The following is an 18,520-nucleotide window of genomic DNA, read 5'->3' as shown; positions in this document are numbered from 1 at the left end:
ATCCGGCAAAGCGAAAACTCTAGGATCTGATACTGCTGTTGTGAGTCGAGTTAATAATGATATACAAATAGATGCAGCACTTCTCTTTCAGAGAATGATGACTGTTGCTGCTGGTGGAAACATGAATCTTGAAGGTGTGAGGTGTTATAAACTTTGTTCTTATCTTCCTGCATTATTTAATTCTCAATGTGATGAGGGAATTTGAAAATTGTCAGTTAGCTCATGTGATACTGAAATACACAAAAAAGTACACATGGAAGAACCTGAAGACATTCAGTTTACAAACCAATATGTATTGGATAGTGGATCTTTCCTACATCTCCTTTCATAGCCTAGCAATGAAACATATAACAACATTGTAGCTTCTTATGCAGATTTCGCCCTGAAAACATATGGGAAAGCTGTAATTGTTCTCGATGGTTATAATGATTCTCCATCTATCAAGGATATAGCTCACCAAGACCAGTAGGGATATTAATTTCAATCCTCACATGAAGTTTGTTGGCAAGAAAGAACAATTCTTAGGTGATGCAAAGAACAAATAGGCAGTGATTTATCTAATAACTGAAAAGTTACAGGATCGTGAATGTACTGTGTAGAATGCAGTTGGAGATGCTGATGTGGATATAGTTCGTGCTGCACTCTCATCATCTGAAAAAGCAAATACAATAGTCATTGGGGAAGAGACTGACTTGCTTATTCTACCTCTGTATCATGCAAATAATACAGATTTCAAGTTATACTATCGCAGTGATATAGGGAAGACGGGGACCATCTTCTAATACTTTGTATGATACTCTACTCATTAAATCATTATTGGGTCATGATATATGCAATTTTCTGATACTTGTACATGCTTTCACAGGCTGTGACACAACATCCCGAATGTTTACAATTGGAAAGTTCTTATCATTTAACAAGCTGCTCAAGAATAGTGTCCTCCGTTCAGTTGCAAATGTATTTTGTTCTGACTCCTGTCAACAGTCTCAAATTAAGGCTGCTGGAAGAAAAGCAATGCTTCTGTTATATGACTGCAGGTAATTGGAATACACAAATGTACTACACCATCGAATGTTCCTTGAGAAGGTAGTTAGTTGCAGCTACGTCATTTATTACACGTGAACTTTACCACCTACTGATTCGTCTACAAAGTACCATAGCTTTCGTACATACTTTCAAATAAGAATCTGGAAATCAGAAGAGGAAATGAAGACTGAAGAGTGGGGTTGTTATGTAAAGAATAATTCATACTATCCCATACTTTGTGATATGCCACCAGCTCCAGAGCACCTACTTAATATGATACGCTGTTCTTGTACGAGTAAATGCGCAACCTTTCGATGTGGATGCAGGCGTAAAGGATTGTCATGTTCAGCTGCTTGTAGAGACTGCTAAGCCACTGGTTGTGTTAATACTCAAACTCTTGTTGATAATTAATATTCAGTGATGAAGATGATTCACATTAAAGTGTTTGTATTTTACAACTTCAATTTTTTAATGCAAACATACATAATTTGAAGTAATTTTATCTGATTTGAAAAGTTGATATGTGAACCGTGTTAATCATTATTACCTGAAACATAGTTGCTCAAGTGTAGTGTTGATACTATAGTTTTATTAGAAACATTATTGGATACAAACAAAAGCTGAGTAAAGTTTAAAAAATTTACATTTTGCATACAAATAGGATGAGCACAAACGAATTATAGATTTTTTAAATGAAAAATTACATTGTTAACATTCTCACACATTGTAGAACACAGTAAAGTGTCAATAACATCGTTAATTTATTGGGCTTATTGAATGATTTAATAAATAAATAAAAGGTTGTAATTTACCCTCGATTGTAATCGTTGATTGTAATATTTTTTTTTTTTTTTTTTTTTTTACACGAAGATAGGAGAATAATGTTATTATTAAAAAATTAGCAATTATATATAGCTTTTATTAAATGTTGCATGTAAATCCGATTGCAGAGACCCGAGATGCAGACATTTATTTAAGGAGTATATGTAAAAAAAAATACGTTTAAAATTAAACTTCGTTTTTCGTAAGAAACTCTACAAGATACGATACCAATGCTTATAATAAAAAAATAGTAGGTAAAACGACATTTAACTTAAAACAAAAATCATCAAAATCGGGTGGGAGGAACCCGAGATACAGAAAAAAATTGCAATATAATCGGAAGATTTTTCAACGATGCTCCGTCATTTTGGAAACCGTTTTTGGGGGTGTTCCCATGGTCCGATTTTGTCGGATTTTGAATATATTATTCAGTAAAGATTCCTGAATCAAAAACTGTTTAAAAAGCATCTATTGCAATTTTGCCCAGGTTGAGGGTATAATTGCTCTAGATTTCCTGGACTAATTGGTAGGGAATAGTTTATGAAAATATGAATAGTTAATGAAACTTTTCTCCTACATGCAAATATATATATGTACACTCATGTCCAAAATTATTGTCGCATGGCTATAAATATGTTGTTGGAATATAATTTAATAACGAATTCGTCCGGTATTTCGTATAATGTTAGTATGTGTATAATTGGTAAAGACATGTATGTGGCAAATTTCATGTCAAATAAGTAGTAAATAAGAACAATAAAACGAAAATAAAACTTTCTTGTCCATTTAGCAACATTTTGTTTTACTTGTTCTAATTTTTGTATTTATAATTCTTTTCCTATAAAATTTGCCACAAATATACATTTCCCGATTATACACTTAGTATCAGTATTATAAGTACCCTGCAAAATCATTATCAAATTATATTCTTACAAGAAGACAGTTATAGATATGCGACAGTCATTTTGGACATGAGTGTACAAGCATAATAGATGAAGAATCCCCTGCTCGGGAAAAATATAGTTGCGTTTTTACCTTCTATATAGATCTGGATACTCGTAGATCGTGACCTAGAGAAGTCAGGCAACTCGTGCCCGCCATGTAAGTGGGAACCTTGAAGGAATGTATTTTATAGAAAACAAGAAACATTGCGAAAGTGAAGAAAAATAATCATAAACCTAATGATTTGCGTTGTAACAACAGAATATGAGGAAATGTGAGCAACGATGTTAGCTCAATTTAACCATTAATTTGGGAACTTGAAAAAAAAAAAAAAAAAAAAAAAAAAAAAGAATATTATTTTAGCTGGAAAGATGGAACATAATTGAAGACATACGTTAAAACCTAAGCGCTTGAACGAGCGTCATTGCTCAGTAGTAGAGCGCTCACTTATAGTGCGAGGGAACCCCGGTTTGGTCCTAGATAAAGTGAGTTTGTAATGGACAGCATTGTGTTCGTAGCTTTTCTCTGGGTTCTCCCATTTCCTCTCATATTCTCATTCCAATAAATCTTTTACAGTCATTCACTTTTATTGATAATCCGTCTTCTTTAACCGACAAGGCATATGGGTCATAGAACTAAAAGATTTCATTTTCTGCGTGCATGAAACTTTGCATGACAGAGAAGAACCGATTGAAAATAGAAAATATTCTCTGAAGAATTTGATCCTTTGGTGTACTGCCCACAATCCTTCATATTATTTCCCAATGTAAATCAATGGGCCCTTCCACGATGACAAAGATAGACTAGCCTTAATAAATTAAAACCTAATGTAGTTATCATGATGGATTCACGTAAATAAGAGCAAAATATTACTGACCTACATTCTCTTTCTAGAATTTTAGATTTCAGTTAATGCTTTTTCGAATTTTTGCTGCCATACCGAGAATCAAGCTACATTTACATTAAACAATCAGCCGGCTTCTGATGATGGGTTAAGCTAAAGAAAATATTTGGAGAAAAAAGAATAAACCCCTATGCGTGAAATGTTGAAAATATGTAGTTTAATGTAGAGTGATGTAGTTTGATTTCATATATCAATTTGTCTTTCAGATGTGATTTTGCAACCAGCTCCAGCCATTACATTCCGTTCCATTGGAGGTGTATTCGATTTCTACTTTTTCCTCGGGCCTACACCAGGAGAGGTGATTCAGCAATATACAGATATTATTGGAAAACCGTTCATGCCCCCTTATTGGGGCCTTGGCTTCCATTTGTGCAGGTACATAAGGAATTTTTACTATCAGATTATTGCAATAATTTCTTGAAGTATAGACAGAATTTAATTTATAGTCCAAAATGATATACAAATTTGCGTTGATAAGGAAGTATACTTCATTCAGTTATTGTGAGGTCACCAAAGAGAGGTTGATTTCAGATGTCGTGGTTAGAGAATTTCCTTAGTAGAAAACTAAAATAGTCCAATGTTATCACCTTGTAATATGTGTTGTTCAGGTAGTATGTTAATCGAAGTGGAAGGGGTATATCGCTAATAATTATAGTAAATACGAATAAATTGGCAACAGGATAACACCAAACACGTTTTCCTCTAAATATCAATTCATTTCTAATGTCGTACAAGTATTATTATTTTTATATTATTGAAAGGAATTTTTTAACAAAAATCCTTTTTATATAATTGAATAAATATTGCTTATTTATTCCTGGAATTCTAAAGTACGCAGTTCCGGCCAAAGCTAAAAACTGACCTAAGTCAAGGCACAAAAGTTTCGGTCACTAGGTTGCCCATTGGTGACTAATTATTTTAGTTTGGCGAAAGGCATTTGATATATTCTGGTATACTTTCCGTTTTTGGCTACCAAACTGATCTAGCTACTGGATTCAGACCTGAAATTTCGTGTCCTGAACCAGATGCTAGGAAAAGAAAGACCACTGTTAGCATATCAGTATAACGCTGTTATCACTGTTAGTATGGTTTTAACTATTACAATATTCAATGGTCTCTGATGAACCATACACTTTTTCACTATCTGTTAGTAGGCTCTAGAGGTAGTTAATGGTGTACGAATTATTGTGTAAATACTGAAGAGATAGCTGGCTAGAAGTAGAAATCAATTTGCATCTTTATCCAGATTTCTCTCTTACACACACACACACATTTATGTATGTATTTTCATCAACATGTTTACACATCATACAGATGGATGAATACAAACTCACTGTAAGGTTACCTCTGTCAATGAGAGAGAAAACGTAAAGATTGTGTTGGAAAAGTGTTTTTTATATGTATAGAAAAATGTAGAAAAAGATACTTTAAAAATAATGTAAAAGTGAAAACGGGAGATGTATGGGAAACGAAGTTAATTTGACGAAGTTGAATAGTTATAGACGGATAGAATCGAGGAGGGGGATGGGCGTAAGTAGATTATTAATGCGGTACAAGTATCTTTCCATCTGCTTCAAAGGAACATGAGAAGTCTATAAGAAGGATTTTGAGAAAATCTACCCTAAAAAAGAGGTTGGATATCTCAAGACGTATTTAGTGATATAAAACTTGGTATCTAGAAAGGAAAAACTCGTATATATTTGCAGAACATTGAATAATACAAAATATTTAAATTTACGACACATTCGTCAACTGTACTATAATATATATATATATATATATATATATATATATATATATATATATATATATATATATATATATCATGTCTTCAGAAATAGAAATGATTTTATAGATTACTGTTCCTTGGAACTGTTCGAAGATTCTTTTGTCTCAGAAAAAAAAAGTTCTAATGTATAAAGATGGAATGTATAACCACTAAAATCAAGTTTAGTACGATGTTTATTAGGTTTCTGTGGACAAGTTTTATCTTCTTATTCCCAGTTCTCATCATTTTCTATTTGAATTTCTGACTTCTACCACTAGCCTGAAATCAGAATTATCATCAATTTCGATCAGTTGTCATATCATGCAGTGTACATTTAAAGGAGAGAATCACTCAAGGAATCCAGTAAGTTTAAATCCCCGCTAGACTTGCAGAACTTTACTCACATTTTTAGTGCTTCCTTGTGGCTGTGTGGTGTGCACGTGTCGCCGGGTGGGAGACTCATGTGGGTAGGAGTTCATGAGGTTCAGATTCCTAAGCTGTAGGTCCACATCTCACGTAGCCACGGTCCGGAAAAAAGGCGTGAAACTTCCAAGTCGATCAACCAACCAGCGTGCACATAATTATGTAACTCAGTTCTCGAACAGGTTTCAGGAGAGATCTTAGTCCAACCATCAAATGCAACAGGTTGAATTGAAAAATTATCAAGAGTTGTGGTAATTGTCATTCAACAGAAAATTTACTATCTATTATTTTTGAGTTCGAAGTAATTTACGATTGGTTTTCATGGAAATAAAATTGTCAAGAACAATTAGAATTTGATGTTAAAAATATTCCCGTTTACATCGTGACAAAGTGTAGAAATATATGTTTTCACCAGAACATTTCTTCACGTAGAACATTTTAATGTAAAACCACGAGGCAGTAGAATAGTGCAGTGTCTCCAAATGAAGGCACGGATGTAGATTACTTCTTAGATTCCAAAGTAAAGTAAAGTAAAGTAAACGTGTTTTTTTTTTTTCTTATCCATGTTCAAGTATTTATATATATTTATGAAGTACATAATTTAAAATAATTCATTTATACTAGCTGAACCTGCGCTCTCTACACAGCGTATCAGTCACATATGATGAGCATGAACCTCCTTGTCATTCCTCACAATATATGTATATATCCCTTTACAGACACAAGTGAAAGATGTCTTGATAAAAATCGGCAAGGGATACCATAAAGGGGATATTTTTTCAATTATTTTTTTCAATATCTCGTACCGTTTGGAAGATTTGAGCCTACTTCCGGTTGTAGTTCTAATTCATGTATGATCAGTGTTTTCTTTCTTCTTGCACGCAGTATATAATAAGCAAATACATTATGCACACAATTATACTGTCAGTGATATATGGTGTCCATTTGGCAAAACACTCCAAACAATAAAGATTTATCTTAGGACTAGAGAAATGGTTATCTTTCGTTTCTTATCATTTGACCTTGAATCAAACGCCGGAGAGCTATACTAACCCCGTATACAAATGTGTGGTGCTGGAATGTATAATTTGTAGGATATGATGCTTTAAAAATCAACACTTCCAGTATACCCATAAACAATGTAATAAAGAAATAACGGCCATTTTTTTAAATATTCAATTAGAACTGAACAATCTATATGTAATTTGCAATCATTCAGTGCAAACGGCATCTTTTTAGAGCTTGTGCTTTCCGAGATACTGTTAAAAGAATTGTCCACAAACATATAAATGTCCACACATATATAAACTTCCCTTGACCACGAACATATAAACCTAGCATTTTAATATATAGATACTTCATTTTTCAGGCTTTCCTTTTCCTTTTTATTCGTATTTATAACCATTTATTAGTTACAAATAGTATAAGGCTTATATATTTGTCTTTGACTTTGCAGTGTGTCAGTCCAGACGTAAATCAGTTTAAAATGCAATTAAGGAACTATTCATTTGTTTCCTGGCCCTCCCTCCTAGTCTAGTGGGTAGCGTGCGCGCCTCTGATGCATAGGGCGTCCTCATTCGATTTTCGATGGGGTCTTGAAATTTGAACCCATTACGGTGCTTTGGATTCCATCTTAAACTGAAATGTTAGGGAAACATATTACGTGTTAGTAATTTTTGATGTCGTAAACTGCAATAAGAAATTACTTTATTCTTTTATAGTACATAAATTGTATGTGTCTTGTATATAGATGACTCTTGCACTAGCAAGAAAAATATTATTAGAAAATTTCTTTTCCATTGCGTCCTCTTCTCATTTTTTTTCGAACATCATTTTCGACAGTTACGTCAACAATTGGAGAGCAAAACGTCTATGCTTGAAGCCCAACCTTTTTTTTTTCCTAGAAATCTTGCATAATTCAGTAGTTCCCTGATAATGGAAATTAGAAGTACTAATAGTTTTCTCTAATATGTGACTTTATCTTTCCTTCCTTAAGTATACGCGCAGCATACTATCGTCATGGAAAACGCAGCTTCACAGATTTGTCCAGCATATAGGAATTGATCCTGTGAAGCTGGGACAGAATACCGAAATTAGTTTGTTCATTTATCATATTTCTGTCATTTTAAGAACAAAGGGAAAAACATGTTATATCACACATGTTATAGATATTGTTAAATATGCACATGTTACAGATTTTTAATGTTATTCTTGTAGAGCATTTAATTGTATTTTGAAATTGTCATAGCGCCTTAACTGATTAAGTCCTCTGCATATTTATTTTCAGATTCGGTTACGAGACTCTGAATAGGACGAAAGAGGTCTGGAAGAGAACACGAGCTGCTGGGATACCTTTTGTAAGTTGATTTTTATTTAAAAAAACATGTCGTCTTGTAGAAAGAATTTTTTAAACTTTTATAGGTGTTGTGTGATATTTCATATTTATGATTTTATATAACTGAGCACACAAGAATTTCAAAAGTATACGGAACGTAGAAAATCAATTAAACAAAATTAATTAATTAAACACCTAATTAAACAACCTAATGCTTTTAAATTGAAGACATTTTAAAGTCTAAGCCATAATATTTTTTATCTGTGAAAATACATATCTTTAGTGGCATACTTATTTAAGAAGAAATTGTGGAGCATATGTAAGTAAAATTTTGTTGCTTATTATGATGTATGCCACTTGAAAAACAATTTTATTTAAATTTACTTCGAAAAGTTTAGTGTTCACTATTTTCGTTATTTTTATATAATTAATTCTCACGCCTCTAAAATCTTTCTTGTTAGCTATGCATTGAAAATACTGATAGCTGCAAACGACGTTTAACATGATATTTTGAACAACCTATAACAAGATCAGAAGAGCAGAAGTTTATTATTGATGTTTGTTTATCTGTTACAATTTTTTAAATTATTTTTCTTAAGTGTAGTATTGTTTTGCTGATCTGTAAAAGTATTTAAGTTCTCTTAGCTTTCTTCTTAAAGATATGCTACTGAAAACGTTTGCGTTCGACAGATGAAAATATTATACTGATTTGAGATAATAAAATGTTTTTTATACTGAAAATCATTAGGTATAAAGAAGCTGAACTTTACCGATAATCAAATCTGAATCCGATAATCGAGCTAATAATATAGTTTGAATACCCTTATAGCTAAATGTTTATCCTTACTGCTTTTGGCGACCTAGGCTGGAGTACAGGGAAACTAGATTTGATTACCGATGGAAGTCTAGCTACTAGGTTCATGTTTTATAAACATAAGAGATATTAAAATTCAAAACAACTCAACTTAACAATTGCAGTGTAATCTCTGATTTACCAAACCAAATATCGTTTGTGTTAGCTACTAAATTTAATCCCTGATCTCTTATCCATTTTGCAGGACACTCAGTGGAATGATTTAGACTACATGCACAAAGCCAACGATTTCACTTATGACAATCACACGTTTAAGGAACTTCCTGAATTTGTTAATCATTTGCATGAGGTACGTATCAATTTCCAATTTACGGAGAAATAAAAAATGTACATCATGAACACTTAAAAGATAAATAAATGTTCAGAAAACTTGTCAAACAAATCAGATATATATAATTTTTGCTTCATTAGTTTCGCTTTAATATGTAATTTTTCGTGCTGTTTCAGATTGGAATGCATTATATAATTATTATCGATGCTGGTGTAAGTGCAGGTGAACCAGCAGGCACCTACCCACCGTATGATCGAGGTCTTAAAATGGATATTTTTGTCAAAAATTCGTCAGGAATGCCTTTTGTGGGGAAGGTAAGATAACTTTGTACTGGGAAGAAAGTTAAATCATTAACACTCCTGGTCTTTTCTTTTGTTTTATGTACCGGTACTGAATTACATAACTTTTCCAGTCTATACTGATAAAGTCACAACTAGCTTTCCGTTATATAGGAATAATTAGAATTTTTTGTTAATACTGCGATATCTTTGGCTTCTTTTCGTGTTTTTAGTTTGTTTTAGTAACTTTCGTTTAATATAATTGTATCAATATATAAAATATGTACCATAAAATCTCTCCAAATTGGAAGGGGCGTGATGGCTTAGTGATACAGCGCTCACCTCATGTGAGAAGTCCCTGATTCGATCCGTTACCATGCGAATTCGTGGTGGACAGTATCGTGTTAATGAGTTTTCCGTTTCCTTCCATATTTTTATTCCACCAATTATTTCATAATAATTCATTTCCATTAATCATCCGTCTTCTTTACCTTAAAGGACATAGCCGTGAAACCAAAAGCTAGAAATTTCATTTCATTTTTCCGAATTGGGAGAGACTCAAAACATCATCATCATTTGTAGCAGGAAGATAGAGGTAGAACAAGAAGAGGGGAATAACATGGAATTCTTTAAAATTACCTTGAAACGTGTATTGCTTTACAGAAGAACTTCATTTTTTGGAGGCGAAAGTTGAGATAAAAGAATAACTTGAACCCAATTTTTATTCAGATTAGTATTTTTACCCAGATCTGCCTTTCTGTTAAATGTGATTTTTTCAGTAAGTTAATAGGCTGTATTTGACGTTTAGTGTCTCAAGTATTTAAATACGAATTTGGAATTATTTTCATACTAGCAGTTGTATGATGGAACATCCTACTGTAAGCGGAGGGCCGGAGTTCGATTTTCTAGTAGGCCAGTGATTAGTTCTTTTTGTTTATTTATTAATTTTTAATTCATTCCGGTAATGTGGAAACTAGTCTTTAGAAATATTTAGGTACTGCGCATAATAAAACAGAGAAATATTTCACCCAAAACTTGAATCACAGCATAGTAGGTTTCCTCCACAATTCAATAAGTAGTTGAGGTTCGGCAAACATATAATGTAGAATGAAACATACTATTTAGCTGATAGCTTAGCACAATAGTTGAATAGTCTGCAAACGAGAGACTGCAGCTGGTATTTTTTTCTCACTTTCAAATTTCTGCTTTATGCAAGTTCTATTTTGAAGATCTTCGCTACATTAAATCCTTTGCTGTGTATACATTACCCTAAAACCATACAATGATGAGAAGTTCACATTTCATATGACATCTTACAGTATTAACCGCTTTATTCCCGCTGTTCCAAAAATGGAACATTATAATTTTTGTTTATTTCTATAATATAGAAATAAATATGTAGATGAGGTGTATTTTATAAAAGTTGTCTGTACCACTTCGTAATTAGCGATGTCTTATATCACTTTATACCAACCAGTGTGCGCAGTATTGCCAACCACTTTTTGAGCTCAACGTGCATGATGACTTCAAAATTAAAGTAAGTGCTTTTGTTTAACATGGAAATGTTTTCTGTATTTTTTCCTTAACTGATATTTTCCTAACATTCGCAACTCTAGTGTAATATAATTGGTTTTCAAGAAAATATGATTTTCCCACTGGCTGCGTTCTAAACTAGCATGTTCCAATATTGGAACAACGGGAGTGAGTGGGTAGGTGTGACAATAGAAATGAATGTTCTATTTTTGGAACAGCGGGCACGAATGGGGGCCTATAATTCATTAGCAGTTTCTGAATGAACATGTAAAACATAGACCACATTATAATAGTTATACTATCTGTTGCGCACATTGTCATATGAATACATAAGCACACACGTACAAAACAACCGTGGAGTAAATTTCATTGGGAGAGTTAAAAATTAAGCACATAAAACACTTTATTTTTTGTCTACGTCTGAGGTGTTACTCCTATAGGTATATTTGTATCGCAAAATAAATTCTTTCAGCCTTATTAGCACTAGGAAAGGAAAAGATTTTAATACATTTCCTTTACATTATGTATTTCATCTGTGATGCATGGAGATAGAATGAAGTTACAGGATTGTAAAGATGAAAGAATATATTGAGAAAATTTTACTCGGGTCCCTGATTCTACAAGTAGCTTCAAATATAGTACTAATTATCTATGTAGTCTGCAATTATGTAACTTTGTTTCGTCAAGTCTTCTTGACAGTTTTTTTTTCCTGGATTTTCTGTTTCCACTAGTCGAATACCGATATGTTACCTTGTGTAGTGTCTTTCCACATCATTGCCTCTCCTTTATTTCTGCTTGAGACTTAGTTACTCAACGGCGAGGATATGCATAACGAAGCAATAGCGTCAGCCATATCACGAAACGGATTTGAACTAATTTTAAGATACATCCATACATGTTACAACACAAACATTAACAGTAACGACAGATTTCCAAAAGTAAGAAAGTTGTGAGACATGTTGAACGAAAGATGATTAAATAATTACGAGAACGAGGTAAATCTTGGTGTAGATGAAGCAATGAATGAATACTATGGACGACACAGTGTAAAACAATGTATGCAAGGGAAACCAATTAGAATCGGCTACAAAGTTTAGTGTTTGTGCACCTGGTTGTGTTATCTTATCAGAGGGGAACCTTATCAAGGGGCCTCAACTGGAATACATGACCGGAGTTGAACTTTGGTGTAGGAGGAAGTGTTGTTCTTGACTTGATCTCGGCGTTACTAGAGGGATCAAACTACAATTTTTATTTTAACAATTATTTCACTACAGTTCACCTATTGGAAGAAATAAAAAATAATAATAATAAAAAAAAAAAATGACACACCAGGAACAATTAGGGCAAATAGAATTGAAAGCGCACCACTTGTTGATCTGAAAATGCAAGAAAGAAGAGCATTTGATCAGGTAACAGATGCAGACAGTGGTATAACCGTAGTTCGATACAATGACAACAATATTGTTAGTATTAAATCAACTCAAGCAGGAGTACATCCCATGGCCAAAGTTAAAAGATGAAACAGGACATCGAAGGAAATATGAAAGCTGCGTTTATGAATTACAATCTCTTCATGGGTGGCCTTGATCGCTTAGATGAGAATATCCCAAATTTGAGAATCAACATACGAATGAAGTAGTAGTACTTGACAGTTGATTGGTTTTCCTATAAATGTGTCTGTCGTCAACGCTTGGTTACTAAATCGCATGAGTCATAAGAGTAAAGGCGATAAACTGGGCCTATTACGATTTACACAAGAGATTGTCAGGGTTTATTTGCGAAAGTACGCAGCCCGCAAGAGTATTGGGAGAGCACCAACAAGAGTGAAAAGCGTTGAAAAAAGAGTGGCCGAAGAAATTCGATATGACAGGGAAGCTCATTTGATTGTTGGTGTCTAAGAAACAAACAGGCACTATGTGGACTATGTAAGAAGAATACCACACAAATGTGCCAAAACTGCAATATTGCACTGCGCTCCCGATGCTTCTTAGAATTTCATACACGGTAATATCACATGTTATGGAGATTCTTTGTCTTTCTCAAATTTGGGGACTCCAATCTTGGATAGATAAGGGTGACAAAACTCATTGGCATAATTTTTTTGTGACTATGTGATTTGAATTATCCATTTTGTATGTAATAATAACATATTGTACACATCTCATTAAAGATATTATTGTATGCTCTATATAAAAACTAGAAATTAGTTGGTTTTAAAAATACTTTGATAAGAAATATCAATACTGCAACTCAAAGTTAGTTTTTAGCTAAATATATACCTGCCCTGTTTTGCCCGCTGTTTCATTATTAGCACATGGTTAATCAGGTAGTGAACAGAAAAGTTAATCACTGCATTGGACTAACAGTCCTCAAATATGGAAAATATCAAAAGATTACTAAATTGTGAACAAAAATTTAATTTGGGAACAAATGGGTTAATCCAATAAAGAAAATAGGCATACAGTTCTAACATGAGGATTAATTAGTTTATTAGGCAGCAATATATTTTTGTAGTAGAATGTCCAGCAATCAGGAATAATCAGACTTAGTTTATGCATTTCCCTAGGCTGATGAAAAGTAGATATCATTCTTGCAATTGGTAGTTTTCTGTAGTTGACAATTAACTTTTTAAATAAAATATTGCACCCAGTGTTTGCGATCCAAAGAACAGCTCATGTTCTGGTGGTATTCTATTTCTTGTTAGTCGGGTTCTCTGTGAATGTAAATGCACGACAATATAGAATGTTGCTTCATGTTCGTGGAAACAAAGTTGTCACCCATACCTCTTGAAGAAACACCACTTGCGCACAAGGGTCTCGTTTGAAGATTAAGCTGGACAAAATTCATTTTCACTCCTTTCTAATACAAATGTTGAATGCATTAAATTGAATTATATAAACCATAGAATTATTTCTTGCTTACTAGAGACCATACAGTCTTCAATCTAGTAGCACAGAATCATGAGTTTCCACCATTTGGTGGTGCATTTTCTCGCGAGTACTCAATGGCTTTTACAGCAGCAACGAATTCAGATACGTTGTGTTGTTTAACCATTATTCGAAGTTTCTGTATTTTGCCTGGAACGACAAGTGCAAGGTATTAGCATACCAATCAGCTAAAGTTAAGTAAATTTTTCCAGATGAAAAGAGTATACATTACTTTAAATGTAATTCAATGCGTGAGTAGAAAATATGACCCATGTTTTAATTTCGCGTAGGGTTTTACTTATGGAGGGCAGTAAATAGCACGGTGACTCGTCCTGAGTTGGATATGTACTTTCATATGCTTTTCTGTATTAACAATGTTTGCTGTTACTGACTCTAATGTAGGCACAAAACGTGTTTTTCATTAAGAAAGTGCAACATATATCGGTCATACGTCGAGTTCTGTTGGACTATATTCGTGTGCGAAAGGAATACAATGAAATGATAATTATGTAATTGGTTCTTTTAACTATGTAATGAAAACAATGAACCTAAAACATTAGATCAAACACAAAATAGACATCAATTTGGGAAAGTTCAAAGTATTTTTAAGAAAGACGGGAAAGCACGTGGAGACGTAATAAAAATATATCCTACGAAATAAATATTCATTTAGTTAAATAGTAAGATAGGTTTTCTGGGAAGCTGTGTGAAAATAGTGACACTGAAGAATAACGATTACCGAGTACGAGAGAGAGAAAGATATTCTGTGATGACTGGAGTAAGACAACGCAAGTGACCACACAGATTCTTTCTGGTAAATTATCAAGTGAGTGTATATGTGCTGCAAGCAGTTGCTAAATATTTTGGGAAAACGAAATGCTACTCAAATGGTAAAAAATAAGACTGAAGTTACACCAAAAGCATTCAAACTATCGGTACATCATCTCACATCACATTCAGCAGAAATGACAAATTTTCTTATTGAAAATTATCTTAGCTAATTATAATATAATGACATGAGAAAAGGTGTAAAAGCAAGATCCAAATATATCACTGTACAGATCGTAACTGGATTAAAAAAAAAAAATCTTCCAGAAGAAAACTTCGAGTTGCCAAATGAGTTTGCAAAGATTACTAGACAACACTGTTCGATGTCAGTCGTCTGTTTGATAACATGCTTTTCGCCAGTGTCTCTGACGAAGAGAGATTAAATATGATAGTAAAATAGGATTATGACAACGGAAGTCGAAGAAAGTACTAAAGAGAAATTTGAGAAAAATTATACTACAACTTCAGTATTTGAGATGTATTTGCGATATTATTTGCGCCTTTTGAAACACATTCTTTTGGCAAAGGTACAGGACACAAAATTTTCTCAAACCTTCCGCATGATTCTGCATACCAATATAAATATTACAAGGTGACCAAAAAAGTTCCTGCCGTTTTTGACGTCCCATTAATCATGCGCTTATAGATGCACGTGCCTGCCAAACGATCAGGAGTTAGTCTGACCATAGACCTTCAGTAATACAGGCGGTGCACAAATACAGCAGTCATAGCTCATCCAGTGTCGAAGAAAAATGGAGGTATCGAAGCAGCTTGGTCGCGTGTGTTTGTTATATGACTTTAAAATGGGCCTCTCAGCTGCCGCATCAAGTCGTCGCATATGCCAGGCATTTGGAGAGAGTGCCGTACCGTGAACGAACATACCCTCAGGCATTAGTTCCAGAAATTCAATTTCGGAGATGCGACTCTTTCGGATAAACCTCACAGTGGACGACCACGTGTGTTGGTTGACGAGACCCTGAAAGTAGCAATCGAGGAAGACAGTGGTCTAACGTGAGATGAACTTTCAGAAAGTTCCATGTTTTTGCTGAAACAGTCAGACTGCACCTACATGGGATAAGGAAGTCATACAAGTTAAGCAAGTGTATCCCACACATTGTCCGCAGCCAAGAAGGAACAATGAGTGGCAGCCTGTTTGTCCTTGCTCACTCGGCACCTGAACACACCCGTCTTTAACCGCTTGGTTACTGTAACGAAAAGTGGGTCCTCTGTGACACTCCCAAACTTACCAGACATTGGTTGTCGCCACGTGACACTGCTCCTCAAACCTCAAGACCATCTCTGCACCCACACGAAAGGTTATGTTCTCTGTAGGGTGGAATTGTTGGCAAGTGGTGCATTACGAGCTCCTTCCACCTGGTCAGACCATCACTGCTGACTTCTATTCACAGCAGGTGCAAAGAGTGCACCGTGCATTGCGACAGGATCCGGCACTAGTGAATCGCAAGGGCGTGTTCCTACACGACGATGCCAAAACACATGTGTAAAGAGGATCCGGGAGATCCTTCAGCAACTTGCCTGGGATTCTGCCATATAGCCTATTCACCGTACCTTGCGCCAACGGATTACCACCTGTTTCATTCCCTCGACAACCATCTCCGTGAGAGATCCTGCAGAAATGAGGGAGATCTGTGGAACGCACTCATAGACTTCTTTGCGTCCACGACCGTCGAGTTTTATTACCAGAGTATTTTGCAGCTGTAGGAACTTTGGCAGAAGGTGTTGGATGCTGATGGAGATTACTTTGAAACCTACAAGTACATACCGTCCTCTGCATTGCTATTTGTTTATCACTGTCTAAAACGGCAAGAACTTCTTTGGTTACGTTGTATTAATATTTGTGGAAAAGAAACCAGAATTAACTTAGGGAAGTTTAATTGAGAGACAGATTGAAACTCGGAGTTCTATATGGGTAGCAGTGGATATCAGATAACTTTCAATTTACCCTCGGAAACTATAATTGTACACACCAAAAAGTGCTGTGTTAAAGTAGATTTTAAAATAACTATCTGAGGTTACCATTTGTCTGTGTTGTTTTAATACCCTAGTACCCAGACCAGAAATATCTCATAATTGATGGTGAGAATTCAAAGTAATAACACATGTAATACATAATGAATTGTTGTTGTTAACATTCTTCTTGTTTAGGCTCGATAAATTCCGAGCGCCAGATAGCCATGACGACTGGAAATACGAGTTTGGCACCTAGATCATTTAAATCCAAAATATGTAGGCCCATGTATCAAATTGTATTTGTATTATTATGGTGCCAAGTTTTGAGAACATGCCTAGGTCAAAATAAAAATTTTCGAGCACTGCTCTTGTTCACGATGCTCTTTCGGCATCCTAACCATCTGTACTACTTGTCTGCCTCTGCTCGCTATAGCTTTCTTTGGCTTCAAACCACCGCGATGGCCAGGAAAGCATTTTTCTTGTGGACATACGTATAATAAAGTAGTAACTACACTATATAATACGAGATTTTATAGCATTCTTCTTCTTGTTGTTCACTTCAACCATAGGTTGGTGGGCAACATGGAAATTTTAAAACTTTTCTCTCGCTTGGGAGAGCTGTTTTATATTTTGATAACGCCTCTTCTTCGTAACTGCATCTAGATATTCTATCCTTGGTCTTCCTCTTCCTGGTTTTCCTTCTGCCTTTCCCTCTATCAGCACAGTGATCCAATCAGAGTATCGAATAAGATGGTCAAGCATGCTGTTTCTTCTTTTTCCTATTATCTTCATGATCTGTCGTCCTTCATTAGCTTCCTTTAGTACGTCTTCATTCCTTTTCCTTTCGGTCCATGATATGCGCAGCATTCTGCGCCAACACCACATTTCAAATGCTTCCAGCTTAGATATTTCAGCTTTTCTCAGTGTCCACGTCTCTGATCCGTGCAGCGCCACACTCCGTACCAGTGTCTTAATAAATCGTTTACGAACGTCCAGCGACACATTTCCTGATGTTAGTAGTCCTCTTTTCCTATTGAATTCTTGTTTAGCTTACGCTGTTCTGGAACTTACGTCTTTTTCATTTCTTCCGTCCGAGGATATTAGACTTCCTAAATAGAGGAACGTCATAACGTCTTCGATTTTCTCTCCATCTAGCCATACGTTTGCCCCTTCCTGTCCTGCTGTTGTGCACTTTATCACTTTCGTTTTCACCTTATCTTCATTTTGCATGAATTAAGATATCAAAAATGTATTTAATGATAGAACATTACATGTGACTAATAGTGTATTTTACATGTGACTATTAGTGTATAAGATTTTACTTATTTTATCAACTTTCCTTTCACTATTCCACTAAATTTGTTTGTAGTTTACAGTAAGAAACTGCAGTATAAAAGCATTCCATGAAGCTTTCATTACGTCTTACAGAGGAGACCCGATGTGTGACGTCACGCCAAACAGCTTTTTTCTGTTGTAACGTAAACAGCGCATTTTTCCGTTGTTTAAATCTTTGTATCTCTGTAACTAAGAAATATTTTTCCGAGATTTTTGGCATGTGCAACATTGAAGACTAGTTCTACACGATGGAATCATGAAATTAAAACTTTTGATCAAGAAG

General features: G+C 34.6%; 1 protein-coding gene across 1 annotated transcript in view; it reads left to right on the top strand.

Annotated features, from left to right (window-relative positions):
• LOC145680578 (lysosomal alpha-glucosidase-like) overlaps positions 1–18,520 on the top strand; it is an 86,007-nt gene that overhangs the window by 29,209 nt on the left and 38,278 nt on the right. Inside the window, exons 5-8 of the mRNA XM_081751223.1 lie at positions 3,901–4,069; positions 8,173–8,242; positions 9,279–9,383; positions 9,542–9,679. Coding sequence (XP_081607349.1) covers positions 3,901–4,069; positions 8,173–8,242; positions 9,279–9,383; positions 9,542–9,679 — 482 coding nt within the window. The remainder of the gene's footprint in view (positions 1–3,900; positions 4,070–8,172; positions 8,243–9,278; positions 9,384–9,541; positions 9,680–18,520) is intronic.

This window comes from Thermobia domestica, chromosome 3 (assembly GCF_964235325.1).
Source record: "Thermobia domestica chromosome 3, izTheDome1.hap1.1, whole genome shotgun sequence".
Taxonomy (NCBI): Eukaryota; Metazoa; Arthropoda; class Insecta; order Zygentoma; family Lepismatidae; genus Thermobia; species Thermobia domestica.
This window is presented reverse-complemented; position numbering and strand designations above follow the sequence as displayed.